Raw genomic sequence first — 24,546 nt, 5'->3', positions numbered from 1 at the left:
AATTCACGAATCACAATTTTTTATTTTTTTACAATGCATATACATATATATATATATATATATATTTGAGTTTGAATCTTGCATATCATATATTTTAGTCCTAGACTCTTAGTATAACTTGTTCTTATTATAAAAACTATTCATCAATTCAAATTTTCAACATCCGATTTTAAAAATCCAAATTATGTCAAATGTAGAAAAAAAATTCTAGCTTTTTATGATAAATTTCAAAATTTTAATTATTTCTGTTAAAAAGATATATGAAATCAAAATTTAAACGGGTATGAATTATTTAATCAGATAAAAAAATATATTTTTTTTTCTCAGAATCAGATATATATATATATATATATCATATATATCATCTCATACTCCAACACTCCTTTAAAATGCGCGTGTCATTCACAATTACCCCTCTCTTGTCATTTTACACTAGCCAATGGTTACTCTCTTAATTTTTAATGTTAGTTGGCTATATTCTTTGTTGATTTTTTTGTTTTGGTTATGGTGCAAATTCGCCCAATAAAATACCCATTAAGTCGTTCAGTTGACATTTTTACTCTACAATATAGGTGCCTTCACAACCAACAACACTCATCAAATAGAGCTATGAACTGTATACTAAAAAGCAAAGCCATGAGAAATCTACATTATCTTATAAGTATGTTATAATGGGATCATTATATATATATATATATATATAGATGTTTCATCTTTCACAAGACTAGGAAAAAAAAAAAGACACTACTTTGAATGCTTCTTGTTTAATGGAAAGTTCTAAAGTCAAACATCTAGAAGCTCTTTGGGTGGTGTTTCCACTATTTTCTGCATTTGTGGGATCTTCTTCCCCACCCATCTATTGGACAAACCCACAATCCCAAAACACACAAACACACTTTCTCAGAGATGTATACATATGTAGATAATATACTCTCTTTTTTTTATTTTTTTTATTGATTTGACTTTGAGAGGATTTTTCTTTTCAGTGAGTCTTACTGCACTACTTTAGGCCAAAAAAAACACTAACGCAATATTGCATTTCTCTCACAAGCTAATTCATGATCTATCTGTATAGCAAAACCAAAGCTAAGTAGTTTTATGATGATTTAATAACAAAAGTTTTGTGGTCGTCGAAATTCATTATAATTTTATGCATGTGAAACATTGCAAAGGCAAATGGTTTTCGCTGATATAATTTTCAGGGTTTCTTGTGAATTTAAAGAATGCCACATTTATATAAGTAGAAATTGGCTGACTTTCTTGACAAAAGTGTGTGTTATTACTTATTAGGTCGTGTGTAAAAAACCTTGTGATAACTGATAATACTTACAGCTGAGTCAACTGATAACTGTTAAGATCATAAATTGGACTTAAGTTCTGCAAAGTGTTCACTCTTGGGCTCTTTAGTTCCCTCCCTTTTCTTGTTCTCACTTTTCAGAACTGAGTTTATTTACAGGTTAACAAATAACAACACATAACACACAACAAACCACAATCTATTTCTTTATATTTGATTTTGGTTTTACTTTTTCGGTTAGTCTTTTTACCCATCTTTCTCATTCATGCTTCTTATAGAAGCTCAGGAGCATTTTCAATAGAGTAGCTTCGATGTCAAACTGGAGCATAAGCTCGATCTAAGAAAATCTAATACCCGGGTTATGTTAGAATTCTTCGGAAAATCTCAGAGGTCAGAAAACAGATACGTATAGATTTAATTTGATGATTTTTAAAATTTGATACAATTAATGAACAGTCATTTATTTTTTCTTCTTCTTTAGGTTTGGAGCTGGCTTTGGACCATACATGCAGATACGTAGCCTTCCTTCTACGACTCTCTGGTGGAAGCAGTTTTTATACAAATCCCAAAATTCATCTCTGCAAATATCAAACAAAACAAAAATCAGAACAAATTTATGTGAGCTGATGGCCAATGGGACAGGCCAAAGGGACAGCTTGTTCAAGAGTGGAAGAAACCAGACCTGACTTGGGGCAATGAGAATAAGGAAAATCCCTTGACGTCTGTGTGCATATCGAGCACAATCATATCTAAACGCGAAAGTCCTAATGCCTCTATATCAATTAGCTTTTTGATTCTGCACACAAAAGTAAGAGGACAATGAGAAGCTAGGCCAAGAAGGATATGAAGATAAAAGCCAAGAGACGATATAACTTAATATAACTCCGTGGAAGTGATAAGATTTACTAACCTACTTGGTGTGCCGCTCCCAATATTAACCCGTTTCTTCAACAAAGTTACCTGCACCGCAATGAATTTGAGTTAATAATTTGAATCATATAACAAATGAGACTGAGAAATCTAAAACAGAATTGAGAACACAATACACAAACAATGATTTTTGAAAAACATGGCTTCTTTATAGGAGGTTTTCCATTTAAAGACCAAAGGAGAAGCCATTGATTAAAAGTTCCAACCAAAACAAGAGCTAGGATGTGAGATTTTTACTATAGTCTTATATGCAAATAAAGAAACAAAACAAGAGCTAGGATGTGAGATTTTTACTATAGTCTTATATGCAAATAAAGAAACAAAAACAAGAGCTGGGATCAGGCTGACGTGCAAATATGTTTGTTCAGCATTGCAAGTGCCTATGACATATTGATATATCTTATCATCACTTCCCAAATGCTTCACATGAATTAAAGAAGAAAGAAATGAACTACATGAGTATGCACCAACTCTTAATGTTTTATAAATATTGCAGGATCAGACTGACGTGCAAATATGTTTGTTCAGCATTGCAAGTGCCTATGACATATTGATATATCTTATCATCACTTCCCAAATGCTTCACATGAATTAAAGAAGAAAGAAATGAACTACATGAGTATGCACCAACTCTTAATGTTTTATAAATATTGCAGGATCAGACTGACGTGCAAATATGTTTGTTCAGCATTGCTAGTGCCTATGACATATTGATATATCTTATCATCACTTCCCAAATGCTTCACATGAATTGTAAGACAAAGAAGAAAGAAATAAACTAAACATATTAACGTTATAGATATATAGTGGGATCAGACTGACGTGCAAATACATTTTTTTCTGCAGAGCAATTAGCCTTAGAGATATCGTATATTTGTCATCACATCCCAATGTTCTCTATGAACCAAAACAAGATTCAATAACGAAAAGCTCAACATGGTATTTTTGTTCTCTATTCTCTATATGCTTTAAATAAAGTTCAAAGCTCATTATAAGAATAGAACACTACCTGTTCCTCAACCTTCAAATGCTTTGAGAACAACTTCACTGCTGGACATTGCTTAGTAAGCGAATGCAAACCCCTACAGATATGAGACAGAACATAGTCTAAGTACCTTTGTATTCAAACAATCAATAACAAAAGATACAAATACAAAAAAATTACATTGATATACCTTAGAAGTTCCAAAGATCTCAAAGCAGAGGAACTAATGACGAGAACAGATGGGTTTCCAGGATGAATACTTCCTTCAACTGTCTCTCCTTCACAAAGACTCTCTTTCCATGAAGATCCACAAGACAACTTTATATGCTCTCCCAAATTGTTTACATCTTGGGGCAATCTTTGAGGTAACTCAACTAAACACGTATCTGCAATCAACAAGACAAGCTACAGTTTATCAGAACTTGGGAAAAAACTTGTTAATTGATAAGCCGAATCAACAATCAAACCATCAAGATATTACTTAAACAGAGAAGCTTATAGAAACAGAGCTCGGATAGAAAAAAAAAAAGGACGAACCTTGAATGGAATCGAGCTCTAAAGAAGAAACCCGTATACCAACGGCGGATTCAAGCAGATTTAAAAAGTAGCTAAACTGCTCAGAGGCAGATACCGGTTCTGAAAACAGCTCATCGTCGTCGTCCTCAATGGTCTCATCAAAGGTAGGCTCTTTCGACTTCTTAGTCTTCTTCTTCTTCTTCTTCTCAATGGTCTTATCAAAGGTGGGAGCTTGCGCCTTTTTAGTCTTCTTCTTCTTCAAATCTTTCTTCGGACCCAGTGATCGATTCCGATTTCTTTTAGGGTTTTTATTGGCGGAGGGTTTTACCTCGGTGGTTGCCATGTTATTTTCAGTGTATGAAGACAATGGAGAAGAAGAGCGGCGTTATAAAGAGTCACCACCACACAAATTTAGGTTTAGCCATGTTCTGTTTTTTGAACCAAGCGCTTATTAACGGTTCTTTATACCGGTTTGTTAAACCGTCCAATTTCCCAATAACCATAACAAATTGGTCCAAATTACTTAAACCAATAATCTAACAGAATGACCTTTTTGATTTCTTATTCTTTAGGTAAACAAAACAACACCAATATTACAAAACAGAGAAACAAGTTAAAAATAGAGAACTCTAAAACACACATATTCGAAAACAGAGACTTGTGCATACAACAGAGAACATTGTCGATGTTGCGGAAGATGATTTAAGTTAATGATGGAATCATTCCCATCATTCTCGCATAAGAAAAAATACCACCAGCGTCAATAACCGGTCCTGCATCACCGATCGACTTTAGATTATAGTTTTTCCCGGTTGTGTGATTAGTCAACAAACCACCAGTTTCAGTCAGCTCGATCGTCACCGTGTCTCCAGTCTTACACTCGTCACATACTCTAACCTCTGACTCTAGCGGAAACACCTCTCCTGTAGCCACTGAGTTACGGAAAAAGATCCTTGCGTAAGACTGAGCAACTATGGCTTTAGCTCCAGCTGCTCCAAGACAAACTGGAGCGTGTTCACGTGACGATCCGCAACCAAAGTTTTCTCCACCGATTATGATCGAGTACTTTGATCTGTTCTCTCCTGGCTCAACGTACCGGGTTTTGTGGAAGTCTGGGAGACCGGAGAGAGCGTGACCAGCGATCTCGTCACGTTCTTGCTGGTTCGTTGGGAAAGTGCAAGCGGCTCCTGCTGGGATGATCTGGTCGGTGTCTATGTTGTCTTTCAAGACATAGCAGAGACCGTGAAAGGTGGTGTTGGCTATGGCTTCGTTAGAGTCGGATCCTGCAGCGGCAGCACGTGGGATGATGGTCGTGGAGGATGTGCCACGTGAAGTGAGGGAGATAGAGGAGGGGATGAAGGAAGTGGAACCGTTGATTTTGAGGAAAGAAGAAGATTGGAAAGGAGCCAAGGAAGAAGAACGTTTGATTGATGAGGAAGGTAAGACTTGGGGCAATGTAGCAAGAGAAGAAGACGCCATTGTTTCTCTTTACTTTGGTCAGTGAATGAGAGAGAGCTAACGAAGGGGAAGAATATAAAAGGGAAACTTTTAGCACCCTTATATTTACAAAAGTGCCATTTCGAATCCCAAACGTGCGTTTTGAGACACTTGGGTAGGTCACGGTGATACAAAGACTCTAGAAACCGATGGCCAAAAAGAAGATTTAATACTATTTCTCTATATTTAATGACAAAATGTGTCCCAAAGAGAAGACTTAATATTTCTCTAGATCTAACAACTAAATGTGCTAGAACAATGTATTGTGTGAACAAACAGAGCTCTTGAGCTGTTCTTATGACCGGAGGAATATTATATTAGTGAAAGAGATGAGAACAACCGTGGTTTCAAAAGGGAAACTATGCAATTTTTAGAAACGATGGGAACATCCAAAACGTAGAGAAGAAACTGACAGAGAAAGCTAAACCCAACAGTCATATATATTCATAAAGCATAAAAACAGGTTCATAAGCTCTTGCAAACATACATCTTATTGTTTCTTTTTTTATTATTATAGGATCACACGATGTAAGACCCTTGATGAGCCCTCTCATGCTCGTGCCCTACCAAACAAGTAAAACAAAAATACAATATGAGAGACATCCAAATCATAAAATGAAGAAGGATGTTTTGTTCTACTATTGGACAATGGACACTTTAGTCTAATCAACGGATGTGAACATGAAAACAGCAGCAAAATAAACAACCAACAAGACTTCTGCACAAGTAAGTTCAACACCCTCAACAATTACAACCTAGAGATGCTCAAGTTTTTTGTGCCTAGAAACAGCCATTATCATCTCCTCACACAAAACCAGAATCCCTACTACAGCGTTCTCTTTCTCACACTATGTTCTGCATTATCAAGTGTCAAGCTCCCTAGATTATGCGGCACAATTCAATCTCATTCCAAAATCTACTAACAATCCTCATCTCATACACAACTGAGAGTATTCGTTTAAAATCATACATACCTTGATAAGGCAAGATCAGGCAGCAGCAGAAGGAATCATACCAGCTTTCCTAGCATAAGCAAATATACCTCCAGCATCAATGACAGGCCCAGCGTCACCAATAGCCTTCAGCTTATACTCTTTCCCAGTGGTATGATTAATCAAAATACTATCACCTTCCCTCAACTCAATCGTCGCAACATCCCCTGTTTTACACTCATCACAAACCCTAACTTCCGAATCAAGCGGATAAATCTCACCCGTAGCCACAGAGTTCCTGAAAAAGATCCTAGCGTAAGACTGAGCCACCACCGCTTTCGCTCCCGCCGCGCCAAGACAAACCGGAGCGTGTTCACGAGACGAACCGCAACCAAAGTTTTCACCGCCGATGATGATCGAGTACTTGGTCTTCATCTCACCAGGCTGAACGAATCGTTCCTTGTAAGCAGCTGGGAGACCAACTAGAGCGTGGGAGCCGAGCTTCTCGTACTCGTCTGGATTCGAAGGGACGAGAGTGAGAAACTCAGCGGGAATGATTTGGTCGGTGTCGATGTTGTCGCCGACGACGTAGCAGAGTCCATGGAAGGTCTTTCTCTCTTGCGGCTCGGCGGCTGAGCGAGTGACGAAGGCTGATGATGATGCGTTACGAAACGAAACGAGGGGTTTGAAACCGCGAGAGACGGAGGTGGAATCGAATCTGAGGAATGGAGATCGGAAGGGAGCGACGGACGAAGAGTTGTTCGGAGAAGATAGGTTTCGGGACAATGTAGGGTTTACAGATTGAAGAGAAGCCGCCATTGTTTTTGCTGTGGTCGAGATTGATGAACAAAAAAAAAGCGATTTTTATAAAAATGGGTCTTTGTTCTTATTTACCAAAATGCCACTCTTCCTTCGTTATTTTATTTTAATTTTAAATAAAAGGAATTTTTTTTTAAAAAAAAAAGGCCTTTTCTTTTTTAAAGAGGCAAGAGAGAGAGAGAGAGAGATCCCAAGAAGAAACTCCTCTGACGTTTTTCTCAACAATCCAATCTCTCAAAGCTCCTCTCTTTTTTTTCTTCTGCAAAAGTACTGTTACTGATCAAATCTCTCTGTCTCTCCCAAGTTTTTTTTTTTTTTGTGTGTGTGTGTGTGTGTCGGAGATCGAGATCAGGGAGAGACATGGCTCCTGCCATGAAGATCGTGTTCGGTCTCTTGACATTTGTCACTGTCGGAATGATCATCGGTACTCTCTCTCTCTCTCTCTCTCTCTCTCTCTCTCTATTTATAGTTGTCTACATTTGAATTCGTCTTTCGATCTTCAAAGAGTGGATCTTTTTTGCTTTTTCTCTCGGCCGAGTGGAAGTTGCTTGTCATTGCTTGGAGAATTGGATTGTTTTTATTTGGATACGACTATGAGATTTTGACTTTATGAGAAAATTGAAACGGCTCTTTGATAACTCATGAATATTTTGTGTTTCGTGGAATCTGCAGGTTCCTTGTTACAATTGGCCTTTATAAATAGATTGGAAGATTCGTACGGTAAAACCTCTTTCTTTCACTCTCTTTTTTATGTTTATGTGTCTGTTTACTTGTAGATGTGTGTTTTGTGATATATTTGCATATATGGTGATTTTTGAGCTCTTCTGTAAGGGGTTGCGAGTAAACACTACAATGCCACTGAATCTGTAGGACTTAATCAGGGATATTTTTTTTATTGTAGTTTATGTTTTTATACAATGAAGATTGTATATCTTGCTTGTTTCTTTTGTCGTAGTTTTCTTTGATGTATCAGTACCTTCTCCTTCTTCTTTCTTATTCAGGAACTGGATTTCCATCCCTGAGAGGGCTTCGTGGCCAGAACGCCCGTTATCTACGAGGTTCGTGTGATCGTTTCTAGCCAAATATTTATGCTTGCATCTAATAGGTTTACACAACAGTTTCAATTCTTACTATCTGAATCCTAGCTTTAGGATTAGACTCTTCCTAGAGAGCTTAATTTTTGGATATGTTATGATACAGAATCGGTTTAATGTCAAGAGTCGTTTGTTTTTCAGATGTTTCCCGGTGGGCAAATGACAAAGATGCAGAATTGTTACGGATTGGCAATGTAAGTCTTGTCATATCCATTTTTGCAGTTGTATTATTTTCTCAGTTCCAATGGTTGGCTCAGAATTTCATTTACTGTATAGTTTGAAATAGTTATTACTGTCGCATTTCGTAAATATACAATATCGTTTTTATTTTGCTTCTGTATTATAGAGGTCCGCTCTGTTTGCTTCCCAGCTAATGTTTATTTGCTTTAGTGCAGGTCAAGCCTGAAGTAGTCAGTTGGTCCCCTCGAATTATTGTGCTCCATGACTTCCTAAGTCCTGAGGTATACACACGCCCCATATATCAATGTTTGTTTTATTGACTTAGCTTTGTAGCATTGAGTTAGCTGATGTTAGGCCTTAAATTAGAGATTAAACGTGTTCTCATCATCTTTATTCTAGCAATGATAAGATGAGATTTGAAAAAAAATAAAAAAAATCTTAGGCTCATTTTTAAGCATTATCATAAGAATTAGCAAAAGAGTTTTTGGTAGTTTTTTGTCTTTTCAATAACATAATTTTTTTGTTTTTGTTTCTCCTGATTTGTATATCTGCAGGAATGTGAATACCTAAAAGCAATCGCCCGGCCTCGCCTTCAAATTTCCACTGTTGTTGATGTAAAAACCGGAAAGGTACCTGTCCAAAACATTTAGTACTTCCACTCTCTGCCTTAGATTGTTCTACTGAATCAGTCAAACATTGGACACGAGTAGAAATGCTCTAGTTATGCCTTCGAGTTCTTATCCATTTTCTTATTACTTTCTTCTTGCTTAGGGAGTCAAAAGTGATGTGAGGACAAGTTCCGGAATGTTTCTAACTCATGTAGAAAGAAGTTATCCAATAATACAGGTAGGCCACTCCCTAATATCTTTAAAAAGTGTGTCATTTTGATCAACTTGACAGTTTCGTAAATTATTCGTTTGCTATATAATTAGGCAATTGAAAAGCGAATTGCAGTCTTTTCTCAAGTACCAGCGGAAAATGGAGAACTTATTCAAGTTCTAAGGTGCGTGTACAAGTGCAACCTTACTATGTTTTTTTTTTGTAAATTGAAGCAAAGAAAGCTGTTTTCTTGATTTGATGAACCAAAATCTGCTGCAGTGCAGATACGAGCCAAAACAGTTTTACAAACCGCATCACGATTACTTTGCTGACACTGTAAGTCTTCGGTTCTGTTTTTTTATATATCACTGATAAATCTTTAGTGTTTGGTTTGCTCAACAACGTTTAGTTCGATCCTTACTTTATTTTCTAAGAACAATCAATTTGAAAACTACATTGTGTTCATCGTTCCTCGTTTCTTGTCTTATGATAACCACACAGTTCAATTTGAAGCGTGGTGGTCAGCGCGTAGCAACTATGCTTATGTATTTAACCGATGACGTCGAAGGAGGAGAAACTTATTTCCCTTTGGTATTAATAATTCTTCTTCTAGTGGATCTCTTTAGCTCTCCAAATTGTTTTTCGTTTAATACACAATTGTTTCTTCTCTCTGTTCATGCAAATTAAACCAATGTGTAATATATCTCTGTCTTGGAAATGCAGGCTGGTGATGGTGAATGCACATGTGGTGGCAAAATCATGAAAGGCATCTCGGTTAAACCCACCAAAGGAGACGCAGTTCTCTTCTGGAGCATGGTTTGTTTCTTCAATCTCTCTCTCTCTCTCTCTCTCTCTCTCTCTCTCTCTCTCTCTCTCTCTCTCTCTCTCTCTCTCTCTCTCTCTCTCTCTCTCTCTCNCACAAACAAGAATCATATGGACTGTTTTGTGTTTAATTTCGTCTCATAAATCATGCAGGGACTCGATGGACAGTCAGATCCAAGGAGTATACATGGAGGATGTGAAGTTCTGTCTGGAGAGAAATGGTCTGCTACTAAATGGATGAGGCAAAAAGCTACTTCTTGAAGTACTTCAAACTTATAAAAAGAAAAAGGAACCACAGGGACTTATATTGGAAAACTGTCATAGAATCTCAGAGTTTTTATTTACTCTCTTTTTGACCCTTCAATTTTAGAATCTATAATTTACATACATAATGGATATGAGGGTTATTTAACAAACATTTCGCCTACCAACAAATCCTTAACTACACCAGCATAAACTGTTATTAAACAAATATTAATACTCATGTAAATGTTACAGAAATCTACCAACAAATGAATTTTTCAAAAATCTATATAGTTCACCCATTTACCTTAAAAAGTATGTTTTTAAAATTGGATTATTCTAAATATATATATTTTTTTAAATAGTTATCTAGTAAATAATATTTTCACCAAGAAGACAAATGGAAAGTATGTTTACAAATTGCATGTTTACTTGTTTAGAGTTAGACTCCTTAGATACAATATGACTAAACATTTTGTCATAAGTAATTGAGTTAGCAATTTAACATTCACTTTTATCTCTTTCAATATAACATTAAACGTCCATTATGGATTTTGAATAAGAAGAATATATGATAACATTCTTACTTATCTAAATTAATCCAACTCAATTTAGATTGTTATTGTTTTTGATACGATGGACTAATTGTTTATTCAACTTGAAAAGGTTAATGCTAAATATTACCATCCAAATACAACTCTTTTGGAACTTTAGTTGATGACCATTTGAAAAATTATAATTTGAAATTTCTTTTTGATGTTATTCTTGTTTTTATGAGCACATCCAATTCATCAATGTTATATAACCTGACTGTTTTTTTTACCAATTTGGTTCTTTTGTCTTGACCCAACTGTTTGTACATATATATATTGAGAGTTCTAATTCAGCTCATTTGCCACATGTTTTATTCACGTTGTTGCTTTCAATCTCTAAAAAGAAAGCAGCGACGAGTCCAAAAAATCTATTTTGATACAATCTTCATTCCAAGTAATTCAGGATTCAAAAAGGTGAAATAATATTTTATTCTTCAAATTAAAATACTACCTAAATTCTGTGAAACATATTAATAAAAAAACAAGATAGTGAGTTGTCACATTTCCCCTTGCAGTAGACTGCATCCGAAGATCAACACTTTCGATAACAATCGATTGAATTATGTGAGATCTTGAGCTTTTTTCATTCAAGTTTGTTCCAGAAACATGTCGGCGTTCTGAACCCCTTTCAACAATTCTCTGCGGTTTCCTCCAAAGTTGATATAGGAGCAGTTGTCACCTTCTCTACATAGACTACACCTTGAGTAAATATTTTAAGCATGAGATCAAACTTAGGTGTATTCAAACCAATTAATATATGTACATACATCACATTACATTTGGATCTGATTTACTGTATAGTTTCAAGCATTATGCATCTTTGGGTAACACCAGGTCTACAAGTGATGAAATGTAAATGTAATGAAATATCAAACGATGAAATATAATAAACAGAATTACAAATCAATAATAAAGTTTCTTCTGTACAAATTATGAAATTCATAGTCTTGATTTGTATTATTTTTTTCATTTTTAAATGCATCTACTTCTTAGAACTGATTTGTATGTATTATTTTAACAAAGTAGATATTTATCTTTGAAGAATTTTGAATTTTAACAAGGAGTTGGATTGATTTAAATTGCTAATTTTGATATTCCCTAATTTTTAAAAATTGGATTATGAATAACTCGAACTAGTGTTTGTTTAGTTTGATGGTAATATTTATCTTCTTACTTTTCATAACTCATCTAATTAAATTTGGATTTTCTTGTTCTTGATGCAATTGATTAATTACTTATTTGACGTGATTCACTTTAAAAGGTTAATGCTAAATGGTATTTATACATCTCCTTTGTATATTTAGCTGATGACCATTTTAAATTTTATAATTTGAAATTTCTTGTTGATTAGGAGACTTTTGATTTGATGAGCTTTTATAAAATTCTAGATTTGAATAAACATGTATGACAATTTGCTTGCAAGTCAAAATTCATAATGTTATATTGATTTGTTCTATTGGCTTTTGGTCAAATACATCGTGGAGATCTTAATTCTGCTCTCAATATTATTGAAATAGTAGCTGGATTTTAAAAAAATTATTATTGTCGATACAATACATAACTCGATACATTGATTTATATAAGAATTATCCAAGAAAAAAAACTAAGAGCAGAGTAACGCACCAAAACAACTAATACTATAATTGGAGTGATGTTTAATCAACAATTAATAAATAATTAAATTATTCGCAAAATTTAAAAAGGGAAAAAAAAAAAGATGACTATTATGGACCGTCCGATATATATCTCTCACAAGATTTTAACCGCAACTCTTTTGTCTCTTCTTTCCTTTTCTTCTTCTTCTTCACCTTCTCTCCGATTTGCTCCGTCGATTGCGCCATGTCGTCGTTTGATCCGCCGATTCACCGATACTCCGTCGTAATACTGTTTCTCCTTCTGCTAGTTTTTTCGGTAGCAGCGGCCGACGATGTCTCCTGGACCGACGATTCCGGCGGCCTCGAGTCTCCTGGCTGTTCCAATAAGTTCCAAATGGTATAATTCGAGCTTTTGATTCTTTTGGCTTTCGTGTTCAATCATTCTCTGGTTCACTGGAGTTGATTGATCGACTTTGCTTTATCTATTTTCCGATTTGGGCTCTTTCTCTCTCTCTCGTTAATGCGATTCTATATTTGGTCTCACCGTTTAATGTTTCGTTTATACAGGTTAAGGTCTTAAATTGGGTTGATGATGTTGAAGGTGACTCCATTACTGGCTTAACTGCTCAATTTGGAGCTTCGGTGCCTTCTGATGCTGATCAAAGTTTCAGATTTCCTGCTGCTTTTGTAGATCCTTTGGACTCTTGTTCCAATCTCTCGTCCAGGGTTAGTTTCGCTTTTCATGTTTTATAGAATTTTCAATCCATTCCCTTGAATTCAATGAGCTTGCATCAGATTCATGTGATTTGGGTTTTCATTTTGTGTTCCAGTTTGATGGACATATTGCCTTATCGATCCGTGGCAATTGTGCTTTCACTGAGAAGGCAAAACATGCTGAGGCAGCTGGTGCTTCTGCTCTGTTGGTTATTAATGACAAAGAAGGTTTGGTTTCTCTATACGGTTTTTGGATGGAAATGTTTTTTTTGTGTTTTGTTAGCTTTGTTAGTATCTAATTTAGTCATGATCTGTTATCAGATCTTGATGAGATGGGATGTATGGAAAAAGATGCATCTCTGAATGTGAGCATACCTGTCTTAATGATCTCTAAGGCAAGCGGGGATGCTCTCAACAAGTCTATGGTAGACAAAAAGAGTGGTGAGTCGTTGTGATTTCACAGTTCTGTTGTTTTTCATCCATTAAGTATACTTGTTGACCTGTGTGGATGCTCTACCTCTACAACATGAAACATCTGGTATTCTTGTAAACCTTCTCTTCTAGGCTAATTCCAATTCCTGTATGATGCAGTTGAGCTTTTGTTGTATGCTCCAAAGCGTCCTGTCGTGGATCTGACAGCTGGATTGTTACTGCTCATGGCTGTTGGAACTGTTGTTGTTGCATCACTATGGTCAGATCTTACAGATCCTGACCAAGCTAATGAATCTTACAGCATATTAGCGAAGGTTAACATCTTTCAAGTCCTTTTTTGGTATTCTTCTTTGGTAGCTATACTGGAATTTTTTAGATAAAGCTCTTTTGCGTGCTGTAGTTACATATTATACACAACTAACTGCCTTTATTCCTATATACTTAATGTACAGTATCTTGTAATTTTGTGGACTTAGGTGATCAAAACTTCAATTTATTGGACTCTGTAGCTGTTATGATGCTGAGTTACCGATATTTCTTTTCAAATAACGAAGATTGATTTTTCCAGGAATTTGCTACTGGGACCAGGAAAGATGACCCAGAGAAAGAAATCCTTGATATAAGTGTCACCGGTGCTGTATTTTTTATTGTAACCGCCTCCATCTTTCTGCTGCTCCTTTTCTACTTCATGTCATCATGGTTTGTATGGGTGCTCACCATATTTTTCTGCATCGGTGGCATGCAGGTAATTTCATTAACATCTGGTAGTTTCGAACCTGTTTATGATATTTATATTGTATATGTGCTTTTCAGTCAATTTAACAAAGTGGCTGTTGTTTCAGGGTATGCATAACATTATTACGGCAGTTATATTGAGGTATTCTGAACTGTTCCTGATTATTCAGTATTCACTTCTCTCTTTTTCTGGTTAACATTTCTTATGGATATATGCTGCTTGATCCACCTGCAGAAAATGCAGACACCTTGGTCGGAAATCTGTGAATCTCCCTTTGCTTGGGACAATGTCAGTAATGTCGCTTATAGTGAACATTGTTTGTTTGGCATTTGCTATTTTCTGGTTTGTAAAACGGCACACATCGTATTCTTGGGTTGGCCAAGACATTTTGGTAACTCTCCCAGCTCTCTTTTCTTTATCACTAGATGCTTTGCAACACTTTTCCTTTCATTTTTTCTCTATTACTGCTTCAGATCTATTTGTTAACTTAGTTTCATATCCCCCTCTCTCCATAAAGCAAGATGTCATGTAGAGAATGTTTAGTTTCTTGGTTGCACTATGTGAAATATTTATCTTCATATTGTTGACAGGGCATATGTTTGATGATCACTGCCTTGCAAGTAGTTCGATTACCTAACATCAAGGTAGTTTATCTGGTTTGTTATGTAGTGATTTATGATGTTTCTCTGTTATATGCTGATAGTGGTCTGTACTCCAGGTTGCTACTGTACTTCTTTGCTGCGCGTTTGTCTATGACATTTTCTGGGTCTTCATATCACCACTGCTTTTTCACGAGAGCGTCATGATTGTGGTGAGTTTCTCTTACAATGTCCGTAATAATCTGTCGTTCCTATTGCTACAGTCAGTAAGCATAGAATTGGGCTTCTTGTGTGATATCATTTTTTTCTACAATTCTGACAAAAAAATGTGCTTCTATATCTGATCCGTCATGATTGGAAGGTATCACTGCTTTATTTGCAGTTTACTTTGTGACACAGAAATCTTGTATGGTCCGTCACATTACATCAAATCAAAGTTGCAGGGGTGTATTTCTTTGTCGTTATGTCAACTGCATACACAAATAACTTTATAACTCAATAACCTATCAATAGTATCCAAGTTTATAAGCTGAGTAATCTTGTAGACCATTGCAAGTTAGCTAGTCATATTCTTATTTGAGATTCCTTCTTTGTAGGTTGCCCAAGGGGACAGCAGCAGTGGGGAGTCCATTCCGATGCTATTAAGGATTCCTCGGTTCTTTGATCCTTGGGGTGGTTATGACATGATTGGTTTTGGGGACATCCTCTTCCCCGGTTTGCTCATTTCCTTTGCTTCCAGGTACGTTTTAGTCAGTTTTAGATTCAAGAACAAACTTGGAATTCCATCTTTTCTCATACTTTCTCTGAACTGTCTTTTAAATCTCTCAACTCATACATCAGGATTCTTCCTAAACGATTTTCTTGTTCACTCCTCTCCACAATTAATGCTTTCTCTACTCTTTGATCTCAGATATGACAAGATAAAAAAGAGGGTAGTAGTAAATGGGTACTTCCTTTGGTTGACTATCGGCTATGGAATAGGTAAGTCCACGCTTTACTAACTTAGAGTGAACGATCTGAATTCTGTTGTTTTTCCCAACAAGAAAGTAACGTAACTTGTCTTGCTAATCGAGATGGCAGCTTACATATACAATCTTGAAACTTACATATAGAAAGTAACGTAAGTTGTCTTGTTTCTTCTTGTTATGTTTTGTAGGTCTGTTACTGACATATCTAGGTCTGTATCTTATGGACGGACATGGCCAGCCTGCGCTATTATACATCGTTCCTTGCACACTTGGTAAAATCTGAAGCTTGAGTGTCCTTTCCTCCCTCTATTCTCGAACACTCTGTCTTCGAACAAAACCTAACTGATGTGTATTCTCTCTAGGTTTGGTCGTCATACTGGGGTTGATAAGAGGAGACCTTAAAGAACTATGGAGTTACGGCATCGAAGAATCAGAATCTCACACACCGGAGGATCCAATGCCTGCGGCATAATAACATGATTCAACAATCTAATGGGTGTGTTATAAATCAAACCAGATTAGCTATTCCCAAAACATCGAGAGAAGCTTTTATCAGATTTCATCTGTGAGAGATACACAAAAGCTGATGTATGTTTTCTGCAAAGCCAAAGTTAATCGGATACCATAAGTAATTCAAGGCACATCGGAAAGTGCACTATATCGTATTTTTCTTGTTTTGGGGAAGAAGAAAGAAAGATTCTGTAGTAAGAAGACTTATGACATGTTTGTACAGAGTTTAATATAATAACCTTCTCTTGGATTCATCATTTTGTAGTATTTCAAGTATAATGCAAATTCCCTTTTTGTGAAATCGTTTTTTTTTTTTACACTTATGGATAAATATAGTATCTACTAATTCCATAAAACTTTGAAATTTTTCCAATCATATTCGACTCATGGAATGGAATTCCAGACGAAAACAAATGCACGAATTAAATGTTTGATGTGAAATATGTGGAAATTGACCTAACCAGTCTATTTAAATGTACACGTGTATAATAATTGACAAAGTAGGACAATCATATGAAATAGAAGTATGACCTGCATAATAGTATTATTATACGACGTGTAGATAAATCCTTCCAACGGAAGATGTGATTAGAAAGAAAATAAATAATCAATCTTTTGTAGTTTTTTGTTAATAATGTTGTTATGCTACCATTTGGATTCATTCCGGCATTACTAATGTAGTATTCTAGTGTGTGATCGAGTTAGAAAAAAACTAGAGTACAATAATTTTTCTACAAAATTCTTTAACCTCTAATGTATGTCAAGTACTCAACTCAAGTGATACTAGTTCAAGAAAATAGTCAATTAATATTAATATAAGATCATAGATTCAATAATTTTTGTATATATATATTTACTAGCTAGCTATATGTATATCATGTATGTTTAATTTCAAAACATTAATTAGCAATCAAATATATATAACCTATATATGAATCAAAAGGTATGTTTTATGATAGTTCTAATATACCTTATTAATTCTAACAAAATATATAATCCACCCATAGAAACATCATTCATGAATTACAATCAAGAGGAACCAAGTAAAGCATATAGCTTAAAAGAAAAAAGAAAGAAGACAGAAGTTGTAGCTAGTGCATAGCTCCAACATCAAGTTCACAAGCCCTAATGTTTAAAGCGGCCATATAGCATATGATAAATAATAAATCCCCTTTTATCAAAATTCAAGAAAAGAAAAAGAAAAAATCTTTCGTTGCTTCGAGACTAATACATATCCACACATTTCATATATGTATCCTATCTTACACGTATGTTTATATATAAGAATATATATGCACATATACTGTATATGCGTTATGATCCAATCCAATACTATGTATTTGTCGTATCTCTATATACATCGATCACGTACTGATGATGATGATGATGAATAGTTGATGATCATTTCGGAGATAAGCCATCAACGAGACACTGCATGACCTTGACCTGCATACTAAGGCACTTGATGTAATGAGCGGTCTCTTCCATCAGCTTTGACGTCTCCATTCCTCCGCCTCCCGGAACAAGATTCCTCAGCCTCTCGGCCGCCTCCTCCACCACCGGAGCTCTCTGGTCACTCCTCCTGCGCTTTGACGATATCTTCCACGTCACCTTTCTCTTTTTCCTTGGAAATCTTACGATCTTGTTGTTTCCTTTGGTGGCTCGGCGTAAGAGGGCTCTGCTCCATAGGCGGCTAGTCCCTCCGGCCGCTCTGGCCATGGAAACGTACGCAGCCTTCTTTATCTTCCTCACACGGTAGTTTGTTGTATCCGGTGAATTAAAAAGGTTTTGTGTTCTGAGATTTGAGAGGGATTGAAGGAAGTGGATGGCAAAAACGTCTTTTTCAGGGACGTCTGTGTTTATGGTTTTGTCTGCAGAGGCCATTGTTTGGGTTCTTGGAGAGGAGAACTTGAGATTGAGAACCTTAATAAACTTTTTCGTTTTTTTTTGGGAGAATGACACAATATTAGGGTTAAATATAAAAACAAAGAGGTGGAAAGAGAGAGAGAGAGAGAGAGAGAGAGAAAAAAAGAAAGAAAGAAAGAAAGAGGAATAATATCGTTTATTTTCCTTTTACTTAACCTTTTTTATTTTACAAATATGGTTTTTTGTGTCACAAGACGCACAACTATTCAAATTATCTATAAAGTTGAAAGTTAAACTCTAGGTAGAGATATTTTCTTAAGATACTTTTTAATCCATGTTTTAATTATGAGTAGGATTGAAACAAAGAAAACGTGAAGAGATGAAGAAAAATAGATGTGCTAACAGATTGAAATATTCAATTTTAGAGCTTAATTGGTCCGTCGAAATTAGTTGCCTCAAAATATATGAGAAATGAAAGTTTAAGTGATAGTTTTCTTTGGTGGAGACAAAATAAATGCAGTTCTATGGTTTACTTTAGGGAGTTTACTAACAACTATTTTAAATTTGTATGATATGTTTCATCAAAAATTATATAAATAGTACGTAGTTCGAAAATATTGGAGTCGGAGAGCTAGTCGTCTGTTGTGGTTTAGTGGATTGGCTGTTAGATTGTTTACTGGTGGATAATTAGATATGTAAAATCATGTTATGTGTTAGGATTTTAAAATCAAATGTGAATTATATATTAGCAAAACCCGTGTATTTCGGATAAGTATAATATATATACACCTTAGGGTTATAAAGTCTTGAACATATATATATATATATATATGTGAAATTAATGGAAAACGATGTTTCGGCTTGAAGAAGAAAAGGTGATGCTAATAGATGAGCAGAACTTGGCCATTTTGAATACATATATTTGACCACTTTGAAATATGTATGTATATATTTGAAATATATAAGTATATAACACTATAGGCAGATTAATTATATAAATACACTAACATATGTGGCATTTAATGCTAGCTGTAATATAGATCTCAACTAAAACAAATTAAATTATAATTCGGAAGATGTTTACAAGACGCAAATTAATCAAATTAAAGCACTTCTGGTTCGTAGCTGTGTTATGTATAAACGGAAAAAAGAGCAATTAGGAGCAAACATCAGATTATGGAATAAGATTCCAACCACGATTTTATGTTTATTTGTTTGTTTTTATAAAAAGGTTTAGTGACGAATGCGTATGGATTAATTAACGTGACCAGCTAATAGAGACTATTATGATAATATATTAGGTAAGCTATATGTATTTATGTTAAACATTAGTTGGCAATTAATGACGACTAAGATGGAATGATGGTGGAAAACATCTAAGCTCGTTATCATTGCAAAAGAAATTTTACAAAACCCTCTAAAAATCGATCAACTGATCCATTACTTTCTCGATATATATCATTCAAGCCAAAATCCAACACCTGTAAAAAATGACTGATTGAGGAAGTTTATTCAATCCCGAGTTTGAACTATAAGTTAGTTCGTAAAGTAATCAAATTGAAAGAATTTTTGATTCTTTTGGACGTAAAAAAGAATTAAAAAAACTTAATCAATTAGTCGCTCGCATCATCAAAGATAAAGTGTTCGAAAGTGATCAAAGATATTACAAAATATTCACCATGCAAGAGAGCAACAACAATATATTCACTAGATATATTACTAACTAATATACAAATGACAACTCATGATTCATGAATATTAAAAGCCAAAAAGAGACGAAAAAATAAAAAGAGAAGAGAGACTTGAGGAATACGATTTGTGTTTGGTTAAGGCTATAATTTAGCATTAGTCCCATCTCTTTTGTGTTAATCACTCTCTCCCTACCACTTTGCCGCCGGACGTATTTTTCACGCCATTAATTATTTTTTATATTATCATTATCACATATATCTCCCCTTTTTCAAAATTAAGCTCCAAAATCCCTTCAATACCACAAAGCTTTTCTATAAGCTTTCAGTAGAATTACATCTACCATAAAGTTTAAGTGTTTAACAATGTACAAAATTGATATTAGGAGTGAAACCAAATGAATAACAAGGTATTTAATCATATGATATTAAGAAGTAAAAGAGGAGAGGAGTTGAAGAAGTGGTAGCGTGGGGACACTTAATGGGCCAACCACCACATGAAGGCACATGGCTATGGCCTTTACCCCCCCCCCCCCCNTCTTTCTATCTTATCTTCTTTATCTTTTAATTTGTTTTGTTCTAATTATTTTAATTAATACTTCCTCCGTTTCAAAATATAAGATGTTTTAGAGAAGATTTTTGTTTCATAATATAAGATGTTTTCAAATTTCTATGCAACTTTTAGATTAGTTTAGTATTTTATATTATGCAGTATTGTTTCTGATTGGTTGAACTTGTTAAAAGTAAAGATTTTTTAATCTAGTGTTAAAAGTAAAGATTTCTTAATCTACATGCTTTAGTTGTCACTATTAAAGATATTTTGAAACGGGGAGAGTATTTTAATTACAAGTCTACACCATTCGTTTTCTTTGATTCTCCTCTTAATATTTTATAACTATAAATAATAAATCAGTCGTTGAGGAGTACTAGTAGTTGATTAAACCATCCAACTAAAAAAGTAAAACCAATACTAAAAGAACAAGTGCTATTGGTCACTCAGTAATAGTGACAAATTAATGTTGTTAAACTCAAGAATGGAGTTCTAAAATCGTACTGACGTTTTAAATCAGAAACGTGTGAAAAGACACCTCATCACTTACGCCATGTTTTTCTGATGTAATAATTTCGTTCGAGTTAAGAAAATAAAAAGTGTGTGGTATTGCTTTATTTATTAGGCTATGTTAAAATGAAAGAAGACGGCTGATTAAGCTTGACGTTACAACTGTCGGCGACTTTTCTCTGTAACTGTTGCTGACGTGATCCCGTTTTACTTTCCCCGGTATGTATAGGTCACATGACGGCGCTTCCTTTTCTTTTATATTACAAACCTCAAAACGTATGATTTTATCCGACGAGCCAAACCATGACTGAAGAATAAATTTTGTAACTTAATGCTTGCACATATAGATTGTGTGAAGAGAGTCGTCGTGCTTAATAAAACATTGAGAAAAGTTTAATAAGCGATTGACCGTAAGGATGAGAATTTGGTGGTTATAAAGAAACAAAAGATTTGCACGTGGGATCAATTTAATGTACAGATACGAATACACACGTACATGCAAATATCTATGTATATTGTTCATTTATTTGATTAATGTATTGAGTTTTAAAGAAATCTGAACCGTGGAAAAATAAAAAGGTGGGACAATCTTGCCTATGGTTAGAGAGGCAAGATTTTAATACTCAAAACGAAGACCACTTCCCAATTAAATGATCTCTTTTATACAACTATTCATACTCTAAACTTCTAATTATTCTTTATTATCACTATTCTTCAATTATGGTTAGTTGGTAAAGTCTCTCGCACAATATAAAACTTATACTTTTAATCTTTCTTCGCTTAGGAATTACAAGTTTCAACGCGTCTATACATCCGCAACCGCAAAGTGCATGCAATCAATAGGTTTATATGTAGATGATTAGTATCGATATGACACTAGAAGACTTGAAGAAGAAAATCTTTACACCCTTAACTTCGCATGTCCAAAATATCAAAACATACAAATTTAATTAACTATGTTTGTAACACGTTGCACAGTAATAGTATGTTATATAAACCACACTAACTCTCATGGTGGTCATGCCTTTTAACAAAAAAAAAAAAAACTCATGGTGGTCTAAAATTAAATGTCAAATTCATCCATTATGATGCAAATCATGCATGTTTTAAACGACCATAATACCCAATTTTCCATAATTTCCGCAGATTGTTTTTTAAAAAGAGGACATACAAAAGAAACTGCATCATACATAATTTTGATAAGTTTTGGGCGTATACATAATGTATATATTATTGATTCATAGACCAACCATTTGACCAAATAATTCTTTGAAAACCACTTGAGTACAATATATATCACAATTTAATCCGGTCGCTCTACCAAATATGTGCCTTAACAGAAAAGAACAAAAGAAAGAAGTTGACCAAATAAGAAGAAAAACAGAAGAGAGAACATACATTTATTTATAATCCAAGATTATTTATGGCATAAGTCTATAACAATGGGCTTTTAAAAATCTCTTTATCTTCACTTATAATGCAGGCTTCAAAACCACTAATGGACGGGATTAGCACTTATCCACATGCAAGTCATTTGTATCCAATTAATCAATGATTCACAAAAGTTTAATTTACAGGTTAGTGTGTTAAAATCTACATGTTTCTTACAGTTTACTTCAACAAATTAAGATTCTTTAAATGTAAAACATTAGTATAAACAATTCTGCAACACATTAAGATTTTTAGTGGAGAACATTTATTTTCTTTTGAAGTTAATTACACCCAAAATATACAATTTATAAAACGAAAAGGGAGTATATAAATTATAAACACACAGTTGTAACTTGTAACTAATTAAGAATTATTTATCACAATTCACACCCATTACCTTACCTTTAATCACAATTCAACATTAATGACTATATAAAAAAACACAGTTTGAGAAATTAATTATATTCAAACGAAAGAGCTCACTTCACTTGATAAGTCCAGAGTCGAAACTAACGCCCGTTGACGGCAACCACACATTCCCGTTAATAAAACCCGCCACAGTGAACTTTTCAGCTTCCGTCATCGTCAAACCCGAATGGTACCCACTCCATTTAACCCGACCCGAAACCGATGATCCAGGACCCGAATTCCCAAATTCGCCGTAATACAGAGACTTGAGACCAAAACCACCGGACCAAGGAGACCAACCCGACGGGTCAATCGACCCGCCGAGATACGATTGCATCACCACCGTCCTCGAATACGCCTTCCACGGCCGACCGAGATAAGTCATCGACTCCGCCGTGATTTTGCAGTTCTGAATCGAGATCCCGGTGTTCTGACCCGGATCTTTCCGTCCTTGCGCCGTCACGAAGTTTTTCTGACCCGGTAACGGTTTACGTGCGGCGATGTTGCATGACTGGAACACGACGGCGGAGTTACCGAAGATGAAATCGACGGTTCCGGTGATATCTGTCTCTCTGTAGAATTGTCGGTTAGAGTGTGTGTAGAGTGAATCTTGGTATCCTACGACGGAGCATCGATACACGACAGATTTATCTGCTCCGACACGGAGCGCCACCGCTTGCTCCGATTGAGGTCCGGCGTTGTTCACGAATGTTATGTCCCGCGCTATGAACCCCTCTCCCATCGCGGCTTTCAAAATCAATTAAACCAAAAATCTTGTTAACCGAATCGAATCAAACCAAAACCGTATCAAATAATTTGAAATTGATAACCGAACCGAACTGATAACAAAATAACCGATTAAACCGAGAATGAAAGTAAAATTTATAGAAACATACCGACGGTGGCAGTTTTGTAAGTAGTCCAGCCGCCTCTATTACTTCGCTACCAACAATGACCGTTATACCCTTACCGTCACCAACTAACATAACGTTCTTCTGCTTCGTCGGAATGTTGATGTTCTCATGGTAGGTCCCAGCTTTCAGGTGAATTACGGTTCTGCCCCCGGTACCGCTCGCCAATGACGTAGACAACAACGCTTCTCCTACGGTTTTGTGTGTCCCGCTTCCGTCGGCAGCAACGACCGCATCAACCTTCAGCTCCTCCACCGAAGCTTCTAGAAGCCTTCGATGCTCTGGTGAAGTTACGAACGTGGGAAACGAGTCCTGTTCTGACAAGAGTCTCCGGTGTTTCGATTTCACGGATAAGAACAAGTCAAGCGAGTTAGTCAACAAACCGGTGAGGTTTCTTGCGACGAAATCCATCGTGGGTCCGTGTTTGTATGACTTGGATTTCTCTTGAAGGCTCTGCTCACAAGTATCTTGGTTCGTGAGTGCTGCGCTTAGCCATGTATGAACATCTTCTTCGTCGTTATCCGCATGGATGCGAGACAACATGTCAAGTGTGTTGTCCAGCAGCTCGAGGCAGTCGTGGATGGGATCAAGCGTGTGGTTTTGTGCGGTTCTATGGGAAAGCGTGAGATTGAAAGCGAGAGAACGAGCCAAGAGAGCATGGTTCTTACTCTCTTGGACCGATTCGAGAAACCCTTGTTTGGTTCTTGATGATGGTGAGCTTTGACGATGTCTCGAGAATCTTGAGAAGTGGGAGTTGGAATTGGAACCGGTCACAGCTGAAGTAGTTTGAATTAGGTATAAGAAGTTTACGATCAGCAAAAACGTTAGTGTTTTTAGAATCTTGTGATTTGATATTGATGATGATAAAGCCATTAATTATAGTTATCATGAAGCTTAATGA

General features: G+C 35.6%; 6 protein-coding genes and 1 pseudogene across 7 annotated transcripts; 2 read left to right on the top strand and 5 right to left on the bottom strand.

The window, feature by feature from the left end:
• Window positions 1,687-4,138, bottom strand: LOC104793243 (protein CMSS1-like). Its single transcript, XM_010519562.2, has 6 exons — window positions 3,750-4,138; window positions 3,403-3,598; window positions 3,237-3,309; window positions 2,208-2,257; window positions 1,980-2,093; window positions 1,687-1,875 (listed from the first exon to the last, which is right to left on the bottom strand). The coding sequence occupies exons 1-6, from the start codon at window positions 4,069-4,071 to the stop codon at window positions 1,758-1,760; spliced, it is 873 nt and encodes a 290-aa protein (XP_010517864.1). The 5' UTR covers window positions 4,072-4,138; the 3' UTR covers window positions 1,687-1,757.
• Window positions 4,266-5,523, bottom strand: LOC104793241 (3-isopropylmalate dehydratase small subunit 1). The gene has a single exon (XM_010519561.1). The coding sequence runs from the start codon at window positions 5,205-5,207 to the stop codon at window positions 4,431-4,433; it is 777 nt and encodes a 258-aa protein (XP_010517863.1). The 5' UTR covers window positions 5,208-5,523; the 3' UTR covers window positions 4,266-4,430.
• Window positions 5,635-7,011, bottom strand: LOC104793240 (3-isopropylmalate dehydratase small subunit 3-like). Its single transcript, XM_010519560.2, has 2 exons — window positions 6,200-7,011; window positions 5,635-5,788 (listed from the first exon to the last, which is right to left on the bottom strand). Exon 1 carries the CDS (start codon window positions 6,974-6,976, stop codon window positions 6,215-6,217), a length of 762 nt encoding a protein of 253 aa, XP_010517862.1. The 5' UTR covers window positions 6,977-7,011; the 3' UTR covers window positions 5,635-5,788; window positions 6,200-6,214.
• Window positions 7,148-10,278, top strand: LOC104793239 (prolyl 4-hydroxylase 1). Of its 2 annotated transcripts, XM_010519559.2 has the most exons (12): window positions 7,150-7,400; window positions 7,649-7,696; window positions 7,978-8,034; window positions 8,212-8,264; window positions 8,466-8,531; window positions 8,805-8,879; window positions 9,022-9,096; window positions 9,183-9,253; window positions 9,354-9,405; window positions 9,571-9,660; window positions 9,793-9,885; window positions 10,045-10,278. In XM_010519559.2, the coding sequence occupies exons 1-12, from the start codon at window positions 7,337-7,339 to the stop codon at window positions 10,150-10,152; spliced, it is 852 nt and encodes a 283-aa protein (XP_010517861.1). In that variant the 5' UTR covers window positions 7,150-7,336; the 3' UTR covers window positions 10,153-10,278. The 2 variants fall into 2 exon arrangements, with proteins under 2 accessions (XP_019082354.1, XP_010517861.1); XM_019226809.1 differs by lacking the exons at window positions 9,571-9,660; window positions 9,793-9,885; window positions 10,045-10,278 and having other exon boundaries at window positions 7,148-7,400; window positions 9,349-9,409.
• LOC104793238 (signal peptide peptidase-like 3) lies at window positions 12,496-16,535 on the top strand. Its single transcript, XM_010519558.2, has 14 exons — window positions 12,496-12,719; window positions 12,890-13,048; window positions 13,153-13,264; window positions 13,358-13,477; window positions 13,628-13,782; window positions 14,037-14,213; window positions 14,311-14,345; window positions 14,439-14,595; window positions 14,795-14,848; window positions 14,923-15,015; window positions 15,400-15,542; window positions 15,714-15,784; window positions 15,960-16,043; window positions 16,134-16,535. The coding sequence occupies exons 1-14, from the start codon at window positions 12,567-12,569 to the stop codon at window positions 16,241-16,243; spliced, it is 1,623 nt and encodes a 540-aa protein (XP_010517860.1). The 5' UTR covers window positions 12,496-12,566; the 3' UTR covers window positions 16,244-16,535.
• On the bottom strand, window positions 17,440-18,259 carry LOC104793237 (transcription factor IBH1). The gene has a single exon (XM_010519557.2). It carries the CDS (start codon window positions 18,163-18,165, stop codon window positions 17,683-17,685), a length of 483 nt encoding a protein of 160 aa, XP_010517859.1. The 5' UTR covers window positions 18,166-18,259; the 3' UTR covers window positions 17,440-17,682.
• On the bottom strand, window positions 22,676-24,546 carry LOC104793236 (annotated as a pseudogene).

This window comes from Camelina sativa, chromosome 6 (genome assembly GCF_000633955.1).
Source record: "Camelina sativa cultivar DH55 chromosome 6, Cs, whole genome shotgun sequence".
Taxonomy (NCBI): domain Eukaryota; kingdom Viridiplantae; phylum Streptophyta; class Magnoliopsida; order Brassicales; family Brassicaceae; genus Camelina; species Camelina sativa.
This window is presented reverse-complemented; position numbering and strand designations above follow the sequence as displayed.